Source organism: Nannobrachium achirus, assembly GCF_963921795.1.
Source record: "Nannobrachium achirus genome assembly, chromosome: 20".
NCBI classification, from domain to species: Eukaryota; Metazoa; Chordata; class Actinopteri; order Myctophiformes; family Myctophidae; genus Nannobrachium; species Nannobrachium achirus.
Window position 1 is genome coordinate 30,785,768 of NC_137827.1, and position 22,958 is coordinate 30,808,725.

The following is a 22,958-nucleotide window of genomic DNA, read 5'->3' on the forward strand; positions in this document are numbered from 1 at the left end:
TTTAACCATGATAGATTCAATTCAGAAAACACCCATCCTTTTTTCTGGTGACTCCTGGCCCTTCTAATACACGAACAGGCAGTGTTCTTTCGATAACATTTTAGTTTATTTTCTATAATTATTATAAAAAAAAATAAAAATAAAATACAATTAAGAAATTATTAAAAATAAATGAAAAATCGAACCTCTGTTCGAAGTGGAGCTGTGTGTGTGTGTGTGTGTGTGTGTGTGTGTGTGTGTGTGTGTGTGTGTGTGTGTGTGTGTGTGTGTGTGTGTGTGTGTGTGTGTGTGTGTGTGTGTGTGTGTGTGTGTGTGTGTGTGTGTGTGTGTGTGTGTGTGAACTGAGCGGTGGTCGTGGGGGGAGGGGGGGGAGGGGTGCCTGTGTGTGTGTGTGGGGGGGGGGGGTGCCTGTGTGTGTGGGGTGGGGGTGTGTGTGTGTGTGTGTGTGTGTGTGTGTATTGCAGTTGATGCTCAGGGCAGGCTAGACTCAACAGCACCTCTCTGGTCACCCAGGGTAGTCAGGCTACACCAGAGGCTACATACAGACAGACAGACAGACCCACCCACCCACAGACACACACGGCCACGTATAGGGAGCTTGTGTTCCACACAGCTCCAAAAATGTTATTGACAAGACCTGCTCACGTATTAGGAGGATGTCAGGATTCACCAAAAAAAGGACGGGTATTTTCATTAAATCTATCATGGTTAAAAAGTTACAATGGGTTTGTATAGGAAGGGGGCGTGTCTGATAAAATGAATATCAAATATCTAAATCTAAACTGAATCAAACAACTCAAAAACTGTCCTGGGTGTTCCCAAAAGCTTGATTAGACGATAAAATTACTAAAGGTTTTTTGAAAGTGAAATATCCCTTGAAGAAAGCTTACTTTCCTTAGTGGGAACACCTCATTAGAGTTTCATTCGAATTCCGAATCCGACCATACCCAAACCCGACCTGACATTTAGGGTAGGTTAGGGCCTAAAATGTATGCTAATTAGTCGGGGCGTGCCGCGTGTAGGGCCTCGGGCTCAATGGAAAAAGTTTACTTTTATTTTTATTTTTTTTATATTGTATTGCTTTTACTCTGTGATAGAGTTCTCAAATTCTTCCCAAACCCGACCATACCTGACCCGACCCGCCGTTTTCAGGCCAGGTAGGGCCTAAAATGTATGCTTAGTAGTGGGCCGGCCCGGCCCAGTTAGGGCCCAGTTAGGCCCGGCTTCATTTTCAGGCCCATTGAGAACTCTACACCTCAAGTGTCTAAAATACACTTTTTGGCCAGAAAATATTTCACCAGAAAAAAAAAGAAATAGAAAGAAAAAAAAAACGTTTTAGTTACTCCACTGCGCCCTCTACAGATCTTGTCAATAGAAAAATGCTATTGACCACATTTTGCCTTCCGGTGAAACCTTTCTGGCCAAAAAGTGCATTTTAGATGTGAGGTGGGGGGCTCGGAAACCGTCTTGGTGAGTAGTGAACGTGTATTTTATTTTTATTCTAGACAATAGGCTGAGCAGCCTCACCAGTCTGGGGTGTGAGCGCAAGGGCTCATCGTTCCCTTAGCGTTAAGGAGAACTCCTTCTAATGCTATGGACCAGAACTAAGTTTAAGAGTTAAAGGTCGACTTCACCACTTTTCAACCTATCTTGATATAATTGGTCCTTAATGTTCTCGATAAAATAGCACAATTCTTTTCTACTCGGTCTGTGTCTCTTAGCAGTGCTGCGGGGAGTTCAAAAACATGTCTATCAGTGACATCATCTTTAGGCAGATTTAAAAAATCAAAACTCGGTTCGAAGTGAAGCGGTGAATCTTTATTCCATGTGTTCTAGAGCTATGAAATATATACATTTTGTATTTTCTTTGTGTTTTAGTTCTATATTTTTATGAATTCTTAATGAATGAATGATTTTGTCTGGAGGGCCAAATTGTCATGTGAAGCTTGACCAATCAATACTGCATGCACGGGACATGACACGGACACGGGACTCCTTGGAAGCCTATGGGACAGACTGTACGGGACAGACAAAGCCACTCCTTGGAAGCAGCTTTCACCGCTTCAAAAATATATATTTAAATTTGTATTATTGTGAGAACAGTGGCTTCAATTATAGCTTGGTAACTTTTGAGGAATAGAAAGCCTGCAGTTTGTTTCTATTAGCTTGGATTCCCCATTGATGATGTCACTGGTTGACGGGTTTCTGAACTGCCCACAGCCCTTTATGAAACACAGACCGAGTAGAACAAAACTGTGCTATTTTATCATGAACATAGTGAGGACCAATTATATGAGGACAGGTTGAAAAGTGGTGAAGTCGTCCTTTAATGTTTCTATAGTTACTATCACAGACAGGGCCCAACTGACAATTTATTGGGCTACTGTAACAGTTAACTCGCTAGCAAGCTACCTTGTCATTTTATAGTTTTTTGATGGCTTAACATTAACATGTCAATATTGCTACAGCTGACTTTGTGACAGGCTGACAAAAGAGAGATATTTAGATGCGGCTCACCAACCTCTGATTTTGATGGAAAACTGGCTGCAGTGCTGACTCCTCTGTATGTATTCTGTTCTAAAGAGGAGACATTTAGGTTCATTGAGGCTTTGTCATTGGTCCATGGCATAAATTGAGACCTCAGTAAAAAAAGAAAAGACAAAATAAACTAATAATATTTTCAGTGCTGTTTTCTGCCACCGAGCAGGGTTGGTCAGTCAAGAGAGAAGGCACTGTTTCAAACAAGTGGACACAAAAATGATGGAAGGCAAATTTGATGCAGGCCAACTTTTTATGCACAGGGAGACTGAAAGGCTAATTTCGATCTGCAATTGCTCTGGGAAATTATGTTCCTTTTGCAAGACCACAAAAATTGAAGGTCTTTAGTCCACATACATATTGCCTGTCCCCTGTTGTATAAGCCACTGTACGTAGCAAATGACACATCTGTTTGCACTCTTTTCTGTGTGGGCGTTTCGAGTTCCTTGCTAGTAAATGAAAAGCAGACCTGAAGGAATTCAGGTATATACTGTCACTTGTCTCCACTGAGATTCAGCGGCATTATGGAATAGGTTTCATTTTGAAAAGATAAAACTTAGAACCATATTGTGTTCAGAAGCATATTATATTTTCTCCTTTTTTAATTGTATCATATAACATGCTTTCCCACACCTTTTGTGAAGCTGAAAGGTATCAAAATAATATATTCACAATGCCAGTATCAGATTTAACGAGACTAGATTCTCTGAGATTATGTGCATGGTGCTGAAACAGTTTAATTCTAGATTATCACCTCACATATTAATTTAAACAGCTTTGACACAGATGTGCCAGCACAGACAAGCCAACTCATGTGGCTCTCACTGGGTCTCTCAAACTTTATTTATACTTGGCTGTATGGAAATAACAGATTTTCAACTGAAAACTCTGACACATCTTGTAGCAGGGGTCAAGAACAGTGCGATGATTTCCCTCCGGATTCATCTACAACGATGCCACAGTTTGCCCTCAGTGGTGGCTGTCTGCAGTCTACAGTCACAGTGTAAACAAGCGTGTTTTCAATTACCAGTCTCAAAATTCTGTTGGCTGCTAATGCTGATTAAAGACAACAGTGCCATGAGCCGCCTCTTTCTAATAGCCATGTTACCCGGCTACACTGGCTTCCATTCCTTAAAGGGGCTGTGAGCTGGAATGTGTGCATTCATCTAACTGGGTCTTTAAAATGGTAAGGCTCTTTTAATTGGCCAAACCGATTTCCTCTGTCATTATAGAAAGTATTTTTGATGAAATGTACACGTGGTCCTCCCTCATGAGATTATTAAGCACAAAGCCAGGGAGTGGGTCTTATGAGTCTCTCTGTGCATTTTAATTTAGGGCCCTATGTATGTTGTGAATGTATAGACGGGTTTGTGGCTCCTTGTAAAACAAACAAAAACTAGAAGCAGTGCTCCACCAGGCCACACAAATCGGCCTGTTATAGCGCCACCATGAGGCTGATTTAAAAAATGTGGGGCAGAGGTTCTGAATTAGCATCCAGGGAGTGTGTGTGCTCAGTTTGGCAGCGATCGGGCCAACGGCGCCGGAGATTAGCTGGTAACAACCAGGCCACACAAATCGGCCTGTTATAGCGCCACCATGGGGCTGATTTGAAAAATGTGGGGCAGAGGTTCTAGATTGGCATCCAGGGAGTGTGTGTGCTCAGTTTGGCAGCAATCGGGCCAACGGTGACTGAGATTAGCTGCTCACAAACTGCGAGGACGGACGCACGCACGCACGGACGGACGGACGCACGCACGGACGGACGGACGGACGGACGGACGGAGGGGAAAACATACTCTCCCTCAGCCTTCGGCTGGTGGAGACAATAAAGTGCATGCCAGCTCATAAACAAAACTACTGTGTGTAACTTGCTAGTAAGGGTTATGAGTAGGAGAGGTTAGTGGGATGGATGGGAATTTGGAGATGCTGCTTTATGCATACTAGCAAACCTTGCACATGTTATTGATATATTAGTATATGTTAGACATTTACACATATTTCACACTTTTTATTTTATGTTGTGGATCCCAATTAAAGTAACTGTGTACACTGATAAAGTGTACCTCTGTATATTTAGCAATAGGAGTTTAATAATATGGCATATTTCAATTAATTCTGATTGATATCATTTCCTAGAGGCTCACCACAAGTCTCAAAGGAAATTCAGTAATAATGGCATTTTGAATCAGGTTAGGCTTTCAAGCTTGTACAGTACCTACTCATTCCATATGCTGTCTCTGCTCTCGATTCTTGCCCACAGACAGTAGAGAATGGGCTGTGTCCAATGTAAGGATAAAGAAGCAGCTAAACTTACTGATGAACGAGAGACCAGTCTTACACAAAACACAGGGTACCGCTATGGCGTTGATCCCACGCCGCAGCAATACCCAAGCTTTGGAGTCACCGCCATCCCCAACTACAACAACTTCCACAGCGCGGCCACACAGGGGGTGACTGTGTTTGGGGGAGTCCACACATCCTCGCAGTCTGGGACGCTTCGATCCCGGGGCGGAACAGGTTTGTGTGCTTTCTTTAGAGAGGGACAGCGAATGCATTGCCGCGGCAGGTGCCGCTGCCGGGAAGTCTATTCGCTCCTTCTGTCTTTAGAACCAACTCAGTGGTTGTGAATGGATTTATGATGTACAAAGTCAGTATCAATTTAACTCTTGAGAGCCGGAAGGGTCTATTTGATTCCATCTGTTCGCTCTGAGTTACAAATGGACAAAGTAAAAATAATATTCAGTCAGGATCTTACTTTGTGGTTGGCATTGATACCTAAAGCCTTATTTTCTTTTCATTTATTATGAAATATGGGTGTTTATATCTTCTCTTGTGTGAGAGGAGCGTGGCAGTGTCATGACTCATGAATGCATCCATGGTCTAGCTCTAGGAGCTAAACAGGATGAATGTCCACTAGATGCAAGTTAATGGAAAACAGAGTGACCTAGATTATTGTTGGTCTTTGGCAAGCCACATCTGACAACCAGAAGGATCAGACAGGTTGTTTCTTTTTTTGTTCCCTACTCAGACTTCAAAGATACATGTATGCAGTGCAGTGCATAAATTAACATCGGCAGAATTAATGTAAGCTACGCATGGAAACATGTGTCTCACGTGTGGAGTCAGTATTCAGCTGGGATGAATAACATGTAACAGGAGGGCAGTCAGAATCTGCAGTCATATCCAAATCCAGATGACTTTTGTAAAATAAATACTCACAGTAAGGTCATCTGGAAGGGAACTAGATCATAAACCTTGTCTGAACTCTTTTTTAACATCCATGTTTGCTTGAGATGTCCATAGGCTTGATACATGTTAAGTGTCTTTGAGAAGACATTTCTTGCCAGGAAAGATACAGGCCTTTGTCAAGAAGCACTGGAGCGCTTGACTGTACAGAGATGCTTCTGATCTGACCAGGAAATGAACTAATATTAACATTTTCAGGGGTTTCCAGGTCACTCCCTATCACATCTGACAGATGTGATTGGCATCTGGGCTATAGACCATTGACAGTATTAGTTGTAAGGTCTCTCTTATGGAGTGATCTACACATAAAGTAGGCTTTGATGCACACAATGAAGGAAGGAATACATAAGTATGGAGTGAATAATTGATTGATTACATTTTAAGTTGTGTTTACTTGCACTTGAAGTGTGAAAGTGAAACTACTCATGCAGGTCAACAGGCGTATATTAAATCTAATGTAAATCAACAAAGCAAGCAAAAAGAATGCTAAAATAATAATCAACTGACATTGATATGATTTGTAATCTGCATCCTGCAGGGGTGACTCTGTTTGTGGCTCTGTACGACTATGAAGCCAGGACTGAAGATGACCTCAGCTTTAGAAAGGGGGAGAAGTTCCAGATCCTCAACAGCACGTAAGTATGAAAGCATCTGAATGACAACATGAAGGGTGGGGTCTTTTCTTTCTCTTCTTTATTTCTTTTCTTTACTGTTTTTAAATGTTTCATGAATGTTGAGAAGAGTTGCATTTGGAATGAGTGTTACTTCACAGAAATAACACAAGGGGATGGATCAGTTGGTTGTAGACCCCAGACAGATCCGTCACGTTGCACTGACAGTTCTCAGTAATAATGATGGACCAGTTTAATTTTTAACTGAGGTCGAGGTGGTATTAACCACTTCCACCAAATTTCTTTTAGATCTGCTGTTTTTGGTGAATGTTCCGACAAGAATAGGCATGTTTACGTGGTTAAGATTTTGGTGCTTTGACAGTTGAGCTGTTCCCAGGATGCATGCCTTGTTTTTGTGCTCTGCGGTCACACTTGGAGCGACAAATCAACAGGCTATGCAATGCTCCCTGTAAGGTGAACTAATCTATAGCTCAATAACCGGGTTTGTGTATTGTAGTTAGACACATATCACTATTTTTGCACTGGCAGATTCGTCTAGTTTCCAGGCTATATTGTAGTTGCCGCCTAGTCAACAGTAATCCACAAAAGATCCCACAGCTGTCGTCACAGCCATTTGCAGCAGCTCTTTCAACTCGCTAAAGTACTCACAGTAATGTGTTTCTTTAGCAGCCATGCGGTTTTAAGCAATGTAAAGTGGTGGCTGCCTTACATAGGTACAATTTGGGGGAAAGTATTGCCTTCTCTAAACACACCTTCCGCTACAGTAGAATCATAGAATACATATCCATTCAGTAAAGTTAACCACTTTTCCCCGTCTGAATTTCACATCAGAAAGCAGATTTTCCAATTGTTTGAATGAACCCATTTTGCTGAATCGACAACTGATTTCTAAGAGTGGTTGGTCATAGTGGCTGGTCATATTCAAGGTTCTTCATTGTTGGGTATTGTGCACATTTAAGGTGTCTACACACCAAACAGCCTACAGGAGACTCCTTCTGACTGTACACAGACTGCAAAGAACTGCAAAAAACTAAGCACTTATTTTTTATTTTATTTTTTTCAGACGACGCCGACTGTAGTTACTGTATGGCAGTGGTGCCAGGTCTGCTCCTTATAAGCAACGTTGATCCTGTTTTCCTATAATGTTGCTAGTTGTGTGGGTTGCTTTTGTTTGGGCTTGTTTCTGAAGTGTAGTTGCTTATTTGGCCTTGCCTTCAACATTATTTTATAAAATAACTAATGTAATAGAGTTCAGAGGTGAAACTGGTCGCGCTTTTGGGCTTATTTTCATAGACCTGGTCGCGTATTTCACTCACAGAATCTGGCAACCCTAACCCGGCCGGAGGCAGCTCTGTTCTCCGTGTTCTCCGTGCAGAGGAGGAAAAAAAAAGAAAACAACAACACGGGCACTTGATGGACTATTACTAGCCTACTACTAGCTTTGCTTTGGATCCGATTGGAATAGGAATTGAGAGTTGAGATTGAGAATATGGTATTTAGTAAAAATATGCGACGGGAAAATGTCTCTGGCTTGTTTTGGCTTGGTTTTGGAGCAGTAGTAAACTATTCTACAACTCCCTCAATCTTACCGACGGCGAGGGGCGACTGAACAAAACTGAGCAAGTCCAGTTTTCCAGTTTTCGGTCGATAAGGTTCCCGACCCGCTGCCGAAAACCTGACGATGAGCTCCCGTTCGGCAACAGACGCTTTCCGCCGCCTTCCGCCGCCGAATCGTCGCCGAATCTGTGCGGTTAAAAGTGGCCTTAAGAGTACAGATATTGCAGCAGCATTGTAATACGATAACAACAGCAATGTTTGTACAAGCAGATCTAAAAGCAGTTGGCCTGCAACGTGTTGCGAGCTTATGAAAGATCTGTGAGCTTGTAGATCTGCTTAATTTAAATTTAAGAATAGTCTACTTTTTAACCATTCACAAAATTATCATTTAAGTGAATTGCTTCTGTAGTAGTCCATCATTGTAAGTTTATGCGCCGCCGCCAACTTGTTTCTCAAATCTTTGACAATGCCCTACACCAGTATGTCATTGAATTATTTTGCAGTCTCAGGATGTATTGATTTTGCTCTTTATGTAGGCTTAATTCTTTTTTAATGTTTGTGTTAACACCACATGTATCTAAATCAATTTCAAGTAGCTAATGTTTGTCAATATGTATTCATCTACGGTTCAGATATCATTCTAATGAATGGACAAACTTTTTTTTTTCTTTTTCATTGCAACTGACCTAGATATAGTATATGGTAATCTAACTGCAATTACTTCTGTAATCATTTTCTTAGTATAAGCCATTTATCGTATGGTCATGGGCTAGGGCGGCTCTAGGGGTTGGGCAGGTGGTGTCAATGGGGCCACAGTGCACATAGTACATGTGAGTGAGATGTTACTCAGCAGTTTTCATGGGATTCTCAGGGGGTTGGAGTGTTTGCTCAAACCATTGAAAAATTAGAGAGAACATTTAGAACATTGGCTAAAGGTCATTTTTTAATGGAAGCCGGCAGCAACATGATGTTACAAACGGATGCCTGACACTTGGCGCTGCATGACGGATGTGATGCCCTACACAAAAAAGCTGACTTCCTTCAGCATTCTGTGAAGTGTCAATCAAGCATGCTTTTGTTTCACCATTTCCAGGTAAAAGGAAGAATAACTCATTAATGTTATTTAACCAGTTTCCTGTGCTATTCAACCCTACCATTTTCATTTACACAATGTGGCTTGAGCAACACTCCAGTGGCAACTCGGCAGCAAAGTAGCTGGCCACGCTTGGACGTTTTGGAGCATTGTAAATGCAGAATGTCTTCCTGACATACATCTACAGTACATTAAGAGATAACGCCTGTTCTCAAGCTAAACTATTTTCCACTAAAAAAGATTACCACTAAAAAAGCTACTGTGCTGTCAGCTTCCCAGGCAGCCTGCCGCCCTGATTCTATATCTAATACGGATTATTCTGTGAAACATTGCAAAGGCATGCATAGGAAAGTCACTGTACCGGTATATATTTTGCAAACTTCTTTTTTTTTTAACTAGTCTTCTGCAGAGGACATCCATTCAATAGGTCCTCTATATGTGCGCATATTTATGCCTGTAAAATGTGTTTATTTATGTATATCTGACGTTGTTTATTCTCCACCCCCTTTTCTCCTGGTTCCATTTCGCCTCCGGCAGTGAGGGTGACTGGTGGGAGGCTCGTTCTCTCACTACGGGAGGAACTGGTTACATTCCCAGCAATTACGTGGCTCCAGTGGACTCTATCCAAGCTGAGGAGTGAGTAAAAGTAATTTAGTATTAGGTGTGTGTGTGTGTGTGTCACACACACACCCCTAAACCTCTAGCTACAGATTCATTTTGAACAAGCTCTGTGCTCTCAAGATCACTGGGAAAAATGTCAGTGTTTGAGAACCCATCATGCAGCCTCTTGTAAAAATGTGGCACAATAGTAAAAAGCAACATTTTCCAAAACACTTAAAACTTCAAAGTTTGATCATTCCCATCCCTTCCTGCAGCTGGTATTTTGGTAAACTAGGCCGAAAGGATGCAGAGAGGCAACTCCTCTCCAATGGGAACCCCAGAGGCACGTTCCTCATTCGTGAGAGTGAAACAACCAAAGGTACTTTGACACAATAGTGTCTTAACACACTTTTTCCAAACAATGTTTTAAAATAAATAAATGCTTGGCGTTTCTTTTTTTTCCTCTCAGTGTAATTCTGTGTCTCTTTGATGTGTTAGGGGCCTTCTCCCTGTCTATCCAGGACTGGGATGACATCAAAGGTGACCACGTGAAACACTACAAGATTCGCAAGTTGGACAGCGGAGGCTATTACATTACTACCCGAGCACAGTTTGAGACATTACAGCAGCTTGTACAGCACTACTCCGGTGAGATTCCACAGCAATTGTAAGGATTGCTCAATAATTTTCTGCTTGGAAGGATACAATTTATTTTTCTTTTGTGGTTCTGTTGTTTCTCATGCTGAAACATGTACAGATAGATTGTATTTAGTTCAAAGAGAGAATAGATCATCAATTATAGAAGCTGCAATCCAGAATGCTTAGTGAATAAAATATTTTTTTGACCAATCTGTATGGTAGTGTATGTCAATACATATACAGTAACACACCTACAGTGGTTGTAGGTGGTCTTCCTGCTCTTCTATTTAGAAATTTAGACCATGTGGTTTAGTAGCACCACTACTGGTTGACAAGTGGTATTGTCTGAAGCTCTAATCGCAATATCTCCTCTGCCCAAACGGGAATCCGTCTTAGCTTTGTGGTAGAAACTGTGTTCAGATCCTGGGAAGGACATACATTAAGGATTGCAGCTTTAACAAGTACTGTACTATTTTCTGACACTGCAATTGACCATATTCACAGGTAGTTTGCTCTTGCATCATACTACAAGTTGATCTATTCCAAACCTTGTGTTCCAATTTAGCCAGGGCTGCAGGACTGTGTTGTAGGCTGATAGTCCCATGCCACAAAGGCATGCCACGTCTGGCTGACCTGTCTGTGAAAACCAAAGACGTTTGGGAGATCCCGCGAGAGTCGCTGCAGCTTATCAAGCGTCTTGGCAATGGGCAGTTTGGAGAGGTCTGGATGGGTATGTATCAGTGGTGCTTTGGGACCAACTAGGCCAACAGTTGTGAGCAATGTTGGAAAACAAATATGCTGGAATAATCAGAACCTTCTTCCATGCAAGTCTTAAAGCTGGCCCCACACTAAAGGGTATTTAGCCTGATTTTGGGTCAGATTTGCGCATCCCGGGTCGCCCGCTGGCCTACTGGTCCAGGCGCATACCACTTAGGCTTTGTGTAGCCTGGCGGCGTCGCCGGTTCGATTTCCGGTCCGGACGACCTTTGCCGCATCTCACTCCCCATCTCTCTCCCCATTTCCTGTCAGTCTTGTCCTATCCAATAGAGTCATAAAAAGACCCAAAACAAATCTTTAAAAAAAAAGAAGAAGATTTGCGCATCCCGAGACTCACAGGGCAGTGGCGTGGCCAGAAATAAAGTTAAGTGTGAATAAAAATGGGTGGGCACAGTTCTTTCTCAGTGAAGGCAATATTTGTTTATAATGATAGGTTTGAAGGGTTTTTAAGGCTAATGAGGACATCATATGTCTTAAAACATTAAGAGTAAAGTAATTCAAACATCTTTTCTAAATTCAATTACATTTCCGATGAAATCCTTTCTTTTTTCTTTAAATATTTTTTATCCCACGGTTCTTGTAACCCATTTTTCTCACCCGGTGACTACCTAACCTGTAGTCCTGGTTTCCGCTCTCCCCCTGCCGCGCCAGGGGACATTGGGGAGCACCCGGCTGGCTAGGGGGAGGTAGTATAGAAACCAGGACTACTGCATGTTTTTGTGTGAGGGCCTATGCCCAAGGAGACACGGGGAGAACATGCAAACTCACCACAGAAAGGCCCTATCGCCAACCCCACCTAGGGTGTGGGGAACACGCCCCCAGCACCCACAGCTTCCCCCGGCGGGAATCGAACCCAGGACCTTCTAGCTGTGAGGCGAAGTGCTAACCACTGCACCACCGTGCCCCTCTATGAAATCCTTTCTTAATTCAATTAGATTTCTGATGTGTGGAGAATTTACTAATTTCTGGTCTGCTGTGACAAGCATTTTATGGGCCAGTTTCTTGGATAGATTTACTTTTCCATGTGATTTCAAATGGAACTGTTAAGTCGTGGTTCACATGTCTGTGAATTTAACCAAATTAAGTTTAAAGGAACATAGTTTCCTTCTCGTGGATCAGACCTGTGCAACCATTCAGCGATATGAGCCTAAACTCACTAGAGTCATTTTTTTCCCTATCCCACACCCTTCCGCTACCACATGACCACTGACCACTCCTGCGGACGTTCCATTGCACTCCTGCCCGCTCCTGCAAAGATTCTGATCACTCCTTCCCGCAACACTTATTTTGTTTTGTTTTCAATCTGTCTGCTCCCATCCCACAAAAACATCATGACTGGCTGCCTCGCTTCACCAGACCTCCGTCTCTTCAAACTCAGAGACAAGATGGAGACGTGAACATAACGAGGCGGAGATCTGCCTGGCTAGCTATGCAATATTACATCACTGGTTTATGTTTTCCCTATTCTGGGCATTTCATTATAGGAGAACATTTTCACACATCATCTAAATCTTTCCAAAACACCTAAAATATCATCTACAAGCTCACAACGTGTCGTGTTGCGAGAAATACATTGTGAGCTTGTATATTGGCTATTTTAGCTGTGTTGTAGTAGTTCCAGGACCGCAACATTCCTGTTGCAGTCTTCAGTAGGGACCTTTAGTCTGTTCACTTGGAACATGTTCACTTGGAACATGACGCTATAGGAATATTAGGCCTAGCTGAAATTTGGGCATTTGTCCCTAAAGCTTCCTGCCCTGTTGTCAGAGGTGGAAATAGTATTCAAATGTTTTACTTTAGTAAAAGTATCAATACTGCAATGCAGTAATACTCTGCTCCAAGTTGAAGTCTGGTATTCAGAATTTACTTGAGTAAAAGTACAACAGTACCAGCATCAAAATGTACTTAAAGTACCAAAAGTAAAAGTACTTGTGAAACAGAAATCTTCTATTTCATGTTTTCAAAATGTATGAAAAGATTTGAAAATGACAGATCTACAAGCTCGCAACGTGTCGCATCATGACTTGGAGATAAGTCTATATAGGGCCAAAGTGGTCAATGTATGTTTTGTAATAACATTCAAAAATCTACAAAGTAACTAGTAACTAAAGTTTTCAAATACATGTAGTGGAGTAAAAGTAAAATGTTTGGATCTGAGATATAGTGGAGTAGAAGTAGAAGTATTGGAAATACTCAAGTAAAGTACAAATACCTCAATCGTACTTAAATACAGTACTTAGTAAAGGTACTTAGTTATTTTACACGACTGCCTGTTGTGGTGTTTCCAGGCACATGGAATGGCACCACCAAGGTAGCAGTGAAGACTCTGAAACCAGGTACCATGTCTCCTGAGTCCTTCCTGGAGGAGGCCCAGATCATGAAGAAACTTCGACACGATAAACTGGTCCAGCTATATGCTGTGGTGTCTGAGGAACCCATCTATATCGTCACTGAGTACATGAGCAAAGGTAGTAGAGCGCATTGGAAGCATGTTATACAGTATGTGTAGCTTACACTAACACACACTCACTTATGCCAAGTATTATGCATAATGTAGTCTCGCAAGCCAGCCTCTATTTCACTCTGTGCATAATGTGCAATACAGCAATGCATACATAGCCATGGATGCAACCACAGTATACACACTGCATTTTGCATTACATTGTGGTGCTCATTATTCCCACTTAACTGCATGACTAATGGAAACACAGTTCATTATGCAGTCATTCACACCCACATAGGGTGGTCAAGACAGAAGTCATCCATCTTAAAAATATGGTAATGTTACCACAGCAATAACTCAAAAAAAAAAACAAAAAAAAAAAAAAGAAATCCAGGCTAAATATATATTTCATGTTGGCTAGGTTGCTTCATGGATGTGTTGGAGTTGCTGTCGGTTTTCATGTAAATCATTGTTAAAATCTGGCAGTGGAAGAGGAGGTTTGGCCATCTGGTTGAGGAAACCCTTTCTCATTTTCTCCATTTTCTTTCTTAGGGAGTTTGCTTGATTTCCTGAAGGACGGAGAAGGACGGGGTCTTAAGCTTCCAAATTTAGTGGACATGGCAGCTCAGGTACATTGAAGTCCTTAATAGGATATTTCACTTTAAAAAAAACGTTGGTAATTGTATGATTTACTCAGGCTTTTGTGAGCACCCAGGACAGTTTTTAAATTGCTTTATTTAGTATTTAGATATTTGATATTCATTTTATCAGATACACCCCTTCCTATACAATTACCCATTGTTACTTCAAACTCTATTTTAACCAGATTCATCGAAAACACCCGTCATTGGTTCTACTGACTCATACTGCCCTCCTAATATGAAATGAAAATAATTAAATACAATAAAAAGATTATTACAAACAACACAGCCTCCTCAGTATTAGGAGGGCAGTATGAGTCACCAGAACCAAGGACGGTGTTTTCGTTGAATCTAACATGGTTAAAATAGAGCTTGAAGTTATAATGGGTTTGTATAGGGTAACAAATATCTAAACAGAATCAAGCAACTTAAAAACTGTCTGGGGTATCACAAAAGCCTGAGTAGACATTACCAAAATGACCAAAAGTTCTTTTGAAAGTGAAATTTCCCTTTTTTTTTTTTTTTTTTTTTTTTTTTTTTACATTTTATTCAAAGAGACATGACAGGTTTAGGTTACAAGGATAGAAAAATAGAAATAAAACACCTCTTTGTTTTTATATTTTCTCCCATTCACCCTGTGAAATATCCCTTTAACTGAAAATGAATGTCCAGTGTCTCTAGCAAGAGTTGCATTTTGTAAGAGCCTACCATCCTGAATTCAGCGATGCATATCTACAGCCGTTTCCAATCCTGATATTTTCATCGATGTGAATTATACTGAAACTCACATTTTGTAGGTGGCAGCAGGCATGGCATACATTGAGAGGATGAACTACATCCACAGAGACTTGCGTTCTGCCAACATCCTGGTAGGAGACAGTCTGGTGTGTAAAATTGCTGACTTTGGTCTGGCCAGGCTGATAGAGGACAACGAATACACAGCAAGACAAGGTAATGGACTAGTTTTATTTTATTGTTGAACTGGATCATTGCACTCCGCTGGGTTTGTTTTGTATTTACTGCAGTAAATGACCACCTTAACCAGTAATTTAATTCACCTTTGAGATTAAAACACCTCTGATTCTTGGAATTCAAGAAGAAATCAGATTGTTGCATGATTGCAGTTAGTGCAGTTAGTATCGATAACTTAAAACACAGCCTACAGGCCATTTTGTGACATAATGTCAATCGTTGATAGCAGTGCTGTTGAATGTTGATTGATGCCAATTTCTACAGACAATTTGAACAGCAGAGAAAGAAATTGAGTCTTAAATTGTCTTGACAATTATCTCACACATGCATTCATTCATGAACAGTTGACACAGACTTTTATATAGACGCCCAATGAAATGATCTTGTAGGAAGGAAGGTAATTGGACTGGTGTCAATGAGTTGGGAGTACACCGGAGAACGTCCAAACTCTGTTATTCTGTCAACATGTTGAGTCACTCTATTGTTAGTTTGAAATGTTGACTGCTTCGCCCTGGTCTGAGTCCAAACTGAGAAGGAGGAAAAAGATATGCAATAGACCGTTTGTCAGCCTTCTGATTGGTCCCTGAGACTCCCTGACTGGCCAACCAGAAAAAAACATTCACTTTTTGCTATCGGGGGTGGAGTTTGTGCAGTGGAGAATGTTGCTTCAGCCTTTCAAAAACTGTCCGCAGTGCGCGACACGGAGATCGGCCGGTACGGTGATAGCGACGGCAAGCGTCAAGCGATCTCGCTCATCATAACGAATAAGCTTCAACAAACTAGTTCACATGTACCTTATCAATGGTCTAAGAGTCACGATTGGGTACATATAATTTAAATGGGCAGAATTACGAAAAGCCAGCCTATTATGTGAGGAGAAACATTCTCTCTGTCCTCTTCCTAGTACCCAAGATGCAATGCGCTTCTCTTTCTATCTCTGATCCAGAGGATTAAACTAATTAAAACATTTATTTTTCGGGGGAAAACTACTGTTTTGCTATGTAATTACTGTACCTTTTTCTTCCCTTTTTATTAATATCACGTAGATGTGTTTTTTGTGGTACTTTATATAGCTGTAATGAGGCTATGAAGGGAAAAAAAATCGCATCCACTACCACTATAAAAGAATCTGCAAAGAGGATTCTGTCCCACTGGGATTAAACAAATTAAAACATATATTTTCGGGTAAATCCCCTGTTTTGCAATGTAACTACTGTACCTTTGTCTTCCCTTTTTATTAATATCACCTAGGTGTTTTTCCTTTGGTACTTTATATAGCTGTAATGAGGCTTTGAAGGGAAAAAAAAATCCCATCCACCTCCACTATAAAAACAATCTGCCCAGGGTTAATGTCCCATCATAGTAACAGGGCAGAATGGGGCGGGATTTGCAAAAGGGTTTATTGTTCCTTTTCCCCCCATGGGTTGTTATTATTTCCTCATGTCAGTGGGCTGATGAAATTGCAGATGTCGAAGAAACATAGGACACAGTGGAGACTGACCTACTTATCCTCAGTGTTGGGCAGTAACGAATTACTAATAATATATTACTGTAATATTATTACTTTATCCAGTAACGAGTAGTGTAAGGTATTACTCTGCCAAAAACGGTAATATGTAACGCTTTACTCTGCCAAAAAAACACCTTGTTACTATATTACTTGTGCCTCTCTGGCAGGAGAGGAGAGCAGCGCATCATGCGCATGCAGCTGCTTAATTGATGGTCGTTAACTTCTTTTGAAGTCCTCTGAGAGCCTAGGTCAACTTGACACAGTAGCGCAGCGAGTCGTAGATTGCGTTGCGACACACGCACACACACACACACACACACACACACACACACACACACACACACACACACACACACACACACACACACACACACACACAGAGAGAGAGAGACCTCTTCTCATTTACACACAAAGACACAAGCTCCCGTATCTCACACACAGGGAGAAGTAGTTTCTCTTCATCTCCGTGGTGCTGGATTGTTTTTCAATTTACAGATACTCCTAATAAAGTACGGTAGGCTGCTTTCTGACTATATCCCTTTATTCTGAGCCTGAGGGAAAGACCATACAGAGCCTATAGGGTCAAAATTACTGACAGTTTTAAATTTGTATTAGGCTTGTAAATGCACTGTCAAATAACATGTTTGGCTGATTGGAGACTTATTTTTACAATAACTTGGATTATGTTCTAAAAGGAGCTGGCTAACAGATTGTGTCGTTGTACCCTACATCTCTTTTCTTTTGCGGGGTAAAAAAAAAAGAAAAAAGAAAAAAAGTAATATAACTTAATATATTATATATTACTCTTGATTCCAAGTAATAAGTAATATAATATTATTACTTTTTCCAAGGAGTAATAAGTAATATGTAACGATTACTCTCCTAAGTAATATTGCCCAACACTGCTTATCCTTCCCTAAAAGAGGCAATTATTTGTCTTCTTTCTGTTTTTGGCCTGGATAAGCATTTCAGATACCACAGCTGTCAATTCTTCAACCTGATAATGCTTACAAGGTCATGTGATTATTCTAAATGTGTTCTCAGGTGCAAAGTTTCCCATTAAATGGACTGCCCCTGAGGCAGCGCTGTACGGGAAGTTTACCATCAAGTCTGACGTGTGGTCATTTGGTATCCTGCTGACAGAGCTGGTGACCAAGGGCAGAGTGCCCTACCCAGGTGAGAAGGCTTTAATACTGTAAATAATAACACTACGCATTATGGAAGTACTGTGTGTGTGTGTGTGTGTGTGTGTGTGTGTGTGTGTGTGTGTGTGTGTGTGTGTGTGTGTGTGTGTGTGTGTGTGTGTGTGTGTGTGTGTGTGTGTGTGTGTGTGTATAATTGGGGATAAAGGGGTGTCCCCAATTAGATTTTACTTGTTGCACTTGGCGTTATGCATCTGTTAGGATTAGATAAGTATGGGTAAGGAGATACCGGAAAGATTGAAAAGTCAATATGTGGGTGTGTGTTCAAGTGTGTGTCCACTGTCGACAGTCTTAACAGCCTTTTCTTTAACAGTCTTTTTATATAAATTCTGTAAATTATGTGAAACAATAACTGGTATAATAATACGCTGCTATCTAATGTGTGCATTTATTATATGTCGTGTGGAGAAATCTTTTGCTCTGTCTTCTGCCTTCCATCTTACTGCTTGGCGTCTGTGTTAACCTGGACAGGAATGAACAACCGTGAAGTGCTGGAGCAGGTGGAGCGAGGATACAGGATGCCCTGCCCTCAGGACTGCCCTATTTCCCTGCATGAGCTGATGGTACAGTGCTGGAAGAAAGACCCAGAGGAGAGGCCCACATTTGAATACTTGCAGGCCTTCTTAGAGGACTACTTCACTGCCACAGAGCCTCAGTACCAGCCAGGCGACAATCTCTGAGCGCCGCTGGCATGTCCTATGATTATTATTGTTATTGTTATTCATATGCAGGCCACCAGAGGGTGCCATACATCACAAATTCAGTTTCATCCCGCATTGGTGAGAAGATTCAAGGACTGATTGACTTGCCATACTTTGTATGAGGGGGCTATGGTGATGATGACTTCTGTGCAAGAAGACAGACTCTGTGTCATTTTCCACACTTCCAGTTCTCCTTTGGGATGTTATTTTTGCCTCCCAGTTTACTTAAATGGTTTGGGTGTTTTTGCAGAGGCGCAGACTACTTCATCGGTAGCATCTTGATTATTTTCATTGATAGTGAATTCAAAGGATGATCTGCGGAAGGAGGTGGGTTAAAGCCCTGTTATGATTTGTTGCACGCTGGTTGTCTGTGCAGAAAATAGCCGATCTACACACTCACAACGTGTCGCAGTGCGGAATGTGAGCTTGTAGATCTGCTATTATTAGTGTACACCAGTGCACAAAGAAGTATAAATAAGGCTTTATTGGTGACAGAGGAATTGAAAATGACTGCTGTGGAGGAAAGAGTTGAAGTGTGTTGTGCAAACTGTAATTAGTGTAAATATAAATTGCTTGTTTACTTATCCCTGTTTTTCTTTTTGTTTAGTTTGTTTTGTTTTTATATTACTTTTGATATTTTGGAAATGTGTGGATTTTTTTTAATCCAAGGTCAAGATTATTTGAGAATTAAGGCTTGTAGAAAGCTCACAGTTGGTAACACATCGTGACATAATTGTAGGAATGGTAATAGTTTGAAATTGTGGACCAGAATATCTCAGACATTTCTCTGGGAGTCCACTGACCTTTTTTACAAGGTTAATATAATGATATTGCTATCCTCAAGGAACCTAGCTGTATTATAGCACCCGTTCTTGCCTTTTTATGTAATATTCTTGTACAATGTAAACTAAAGGAATGCCTTCATGCTTTCTATACACTTAAGTAAACGCCTACTGCATCATGGATTCCTCACCAGACTTGTATGGCATCTGCACTGATAACCAAGTGCATTCATTGTATCTGTGCTTCAGCCAATGATTTCTTTTTTTAATCAGCTTAAAGTATAACTTTTAGTTCATTATGGCTTCTTGGAGTTGTAAAGAGGGATGACATGCCCCATGAAACAGCAACTGTTGTTAGGCTGACTGCTTATTATTATGATATGTTAAAATGTATGTTACATTATTGTATGGCAGCGGGCTGTGTAAGAATTATGCTTTGAACATACAGGTCATCTTTTTACTTCTAAGGCCAAACAAATCTAACTGCCATTTTCATGACTGGAATGAGGGATGCATACCTGTATTTGTCCCTCCATAATGTGTATCTGGAAATAACATGTTATAATGGGACCAGACATGTTTATTTCACAATATTTATTTGCTCAACATTCTCTGCCATGCTTATATGTTATTTAACATACAGTACATGGTGGCTTTTCCAGGGAACTGTGGCTCTTATTATCATCCCCTTATTATCCTGAAGTACTAAACATTTCCTCTCTGGATGAGATGGTACATTCCAGGACAGGACTCAGTATTTTATTTTGGTTGTTTTGTTTTTGTTTTGTCTGTTTTTTTTTTCTTCAGGTCTCTACATTATTTATTGTCTGTCTGTTAATTGTACACAACTGGTTTTGAAATAAACAATCTTAGTATCATCATTTTTAGTTTTTTTGGGGACAGCTGCCCCTTATACTTTTTTAATTTTGTTTTCAGCGTGGCTATGAAAACGAGCCCAAAAGAAGCAACTTAGCCACATGAGCACTTTAAACATACAGTACTGTAATAACGATCTCTGGCAGACAGCAGGTCTACCACCAGTAGAGGAGGAGATTAAGAGAAGAAGGTGGGGATGGATCGGCCACACACTCCAGAAACCCATTACCAGCATCACAAGACAAGCCCTTAGATGGAACCCGCAAGGCACAAGAAAGAGGGGAAGGCCAAAGAACACCTGGCGCAGGGACCTTGAGACTGACATCAAGCAGTGTGGACTGACATGGAAAGAACTGGAAAAGAAGGCCCAGGATAGAGGACTCAGTCGGTAGAGTCGGTAGAGTTCTCGACCTTTGGACCTCTAGGTCATGGGTATGATCCTGGACACCGCCAGGATCCTGGACACCGCCAACTCAGCGCATGAGTAAGTTGAGCGGCAAGTACTGGGAGCTGATGGTAGGTGCTCCACCTCAGCAAGCCATCTCCCAGGGGTCTAGCAGACTCCCACGACACGTGTTAGCGGCTGATACTGACAATAAGCCACTCTCGACCTACTTTTGGGGGTTCTTGACATGACAGTGTTTGAGAACCACTGGTTTAAACAACATTTAGCAAGCCCAAATTAGCAACTATATTTATTGCGACCATAGGTGGCAAGTTTACTATGAAAACCGGCACATCTTGTCTGCGTATCTCTGTCTGTACGTCACGCCTGACACTGTGGACACATCACTGTGACATCACAGGTGATATCTCAGGTGACATCACCTATGTTTTTGATTGATTGATTGAAGAATGTATTAGAAGTTTGCAATAGAAAAAAGTACAGTTTCATGACAGTACAAATCACTGGTACAAGGTCAACTAAAAGGAGATCCTAGAAAGCCGAAGCTTATTTCCACAGGAACCACACTTTAAGTATCTCATATAACATTGAAAGACAGACGGATAGAACATAGTACTTTATCTAGGATAATATCAGTTTTAAAAGCATAACATCAAATACAAAGGCAGAAAAAGGAAAAGGGGGGGGGGGCATGGGGGCTTAGTCTATTTACAAGTCACGGGTAGCAGCTGTCTGAAGGTGACTTTTCATACCAATTTTGAAGGAGGCTAGGGATTTGTTCTCCTTTAAGGCTTGTGGAAGGGCGTTCCACATGTTGATGGTATAGCAGGAGAACGAGTTAGAGCCTTGTTTAGTGTTAAATCTACGTTGATGATGATTAGTGCAGCTGCCTCTGGTGTTGTGATCGTGAACATCCTTGACCTTTAAGAAGTAGTTTGTCAGGTACATGGGTATCTTGGAGGTGTAGTGTATCTTGTACACCAGGCCCATTGCAAGATGCTGTACTCTGTCAGCTACTTTGAGCCACCCCACGCTTTCGTGGTGATGATTGGTAAGGTGGGTCTGAGGAGGGAGACCAAGCACAACCCTAATTAGTTTGTTTTGGGCTGTTTGGAGCTTTAACTTTAAGGCAGCTGGGGCGTCGCGATACCAGACAAGGACTCCGTAATCAATGAGGGGCCCAATAAGAGCACCTCCTAGTGTCTTTCGGGATTTAATATTGATCAGCGGGGCAACCCTTTGCAAGAAACGAATTCGTTGGTTGACTTTATTGATTACCTTGGTAGTCATTTTTTCACTGGATAGGTTAGCCTCCAGGATGCAACCCAGGTAGCAGATGTGGTTTCTTCTTTCACAGTGTCACCGACTTTAATTGTGAAGTTCTCAACTAGGCTAGATCCAAAGTTTCTGACTAGATCCAAAGAGGATACAATCAGTTTTAACTAGGTGAATTGTCCATATATGGGTATTCCCCAGAATCCATTTTATGCCCATATATGAAGATCCCTGATGTCATCGATATGCATCACTGGCCAGATGGCCAAGACATGGCCCATATCTGTGTGGCTGGTTCAGATAGGGATCTCCATGTTTGGGCATAAAAGGGATTGTATGTTGTGATGTCATGGCAACCACTCTAACAGAATCCCTTTTATGCCCATATTGAGATTCCTGATGTCATCAATATTAAGCCCATATCTAACAGGACTTCATATGAGAATGCTCATATACAGAGGAAGACCCATATCTGTGTGGCTGGTTCAGACAGGGATCTCCATGTATGGGCATAAAAAGGATGTACCATATACAGTACATGGATCTCCATATATGGGTACCAGGGGTCTCCATATATGGGTAACTGGTCCGAGATGGCAAGGTCACATGTCGCCATGAGGCGTCTTACTAGTACTATAGAAGCCCAAACCCCTAACTACCAATATCTTACTTTACAGAAAGTCCAAAAGTAGTTATAATAAGCAGACATGGCAACACATAGTCTTCTTTGGCCAGCTCTCCCGGGGCTACTCTACTCTGGGTTAGCCTAGAGACGTCCCGAGCAGCTCAATCACACCCCATTGAGACTGTGACACATACCAGTCAATCAACACATTTAACACAGATAACAATCCTGAGCTGTGATAGGCACTCCCTCCCACTTACAGCATCACAATGCAACTTTCCTGGCATAGGCCTAGTTGAGCCCAGTTGCCTGACTTGGTTGTGCCCCCACAGGCACAACCAACCAGGCCATGACATTTGGAACCAGGCTGTGTGTGTGAGCAGTTTCACATTGATCAGGTCAACGGTGCCGGAGATTAGCTGCTGATGGACACGCACGCGCAC

The 22,958-nt window shown here is 41.5% G+C and overlaps 1 protein-coding gene across 3 annotated transcripts in view; it reads left to right on the plus strand.

The window, feature by feature from the left end:
- fyna (FYN proto-oncogene, Src family tyrosine kinase a) overlaps positions 1–20,176 on the plus strand; it is a 28,742-nt gene extending 8,566 nt beyond the window's left edge. For all 3 annotated transcript variants that reach the window (XM_080750722.1, XM_080750721.1, XM_080750723.1), the window contains 11 exons: positions 4,799–5,055; positions 6,323–6,419; positions 9,604–9,702; positions 9,942–10,045; positions 10,165–10,314; positions 10,871–11,035; positions 13,371–13,550; positions 14,078–14,154; positions 14,964–15,117; positions 17,693–17,824; positions 18,322–20,176. In XM_080750722.1, coding sequence (XP_080606848.1) covers positions 4,809–5,055; positions 6,323–6,419; positions 9,604–9,702; positions 9,942–10,045; positions 10,165–10,314; positions 10,871–11,035; positions 13,371–13,550; positions 14,078–14,154; positions 14,964–15,117; positions 17,693–17,824; positions 18,322–18,530 — 1,614 coding nt within the window. In that variant the 5' untranslated portion in view covers positions 4,799–4,808 and the 3' untranslated portion in view covers positions 18,531–20,176. The remainder of the gene's footprint in view (positions 1–4,798; positions 5,056–6,322; positions 6,420–9,603; positions 9,703–9,941; positions 10,046–10,164; positions 10,315–10,870; positions 11,036–13,370; positions 13,551–14,077; positions 14,155–14,963; positions 15,118–17,692; positions 17,825–18,321) is intronic.
- The last annotated feature ends 2,782 nt before the right edge of the window (positions 20,177–22,958 follow it).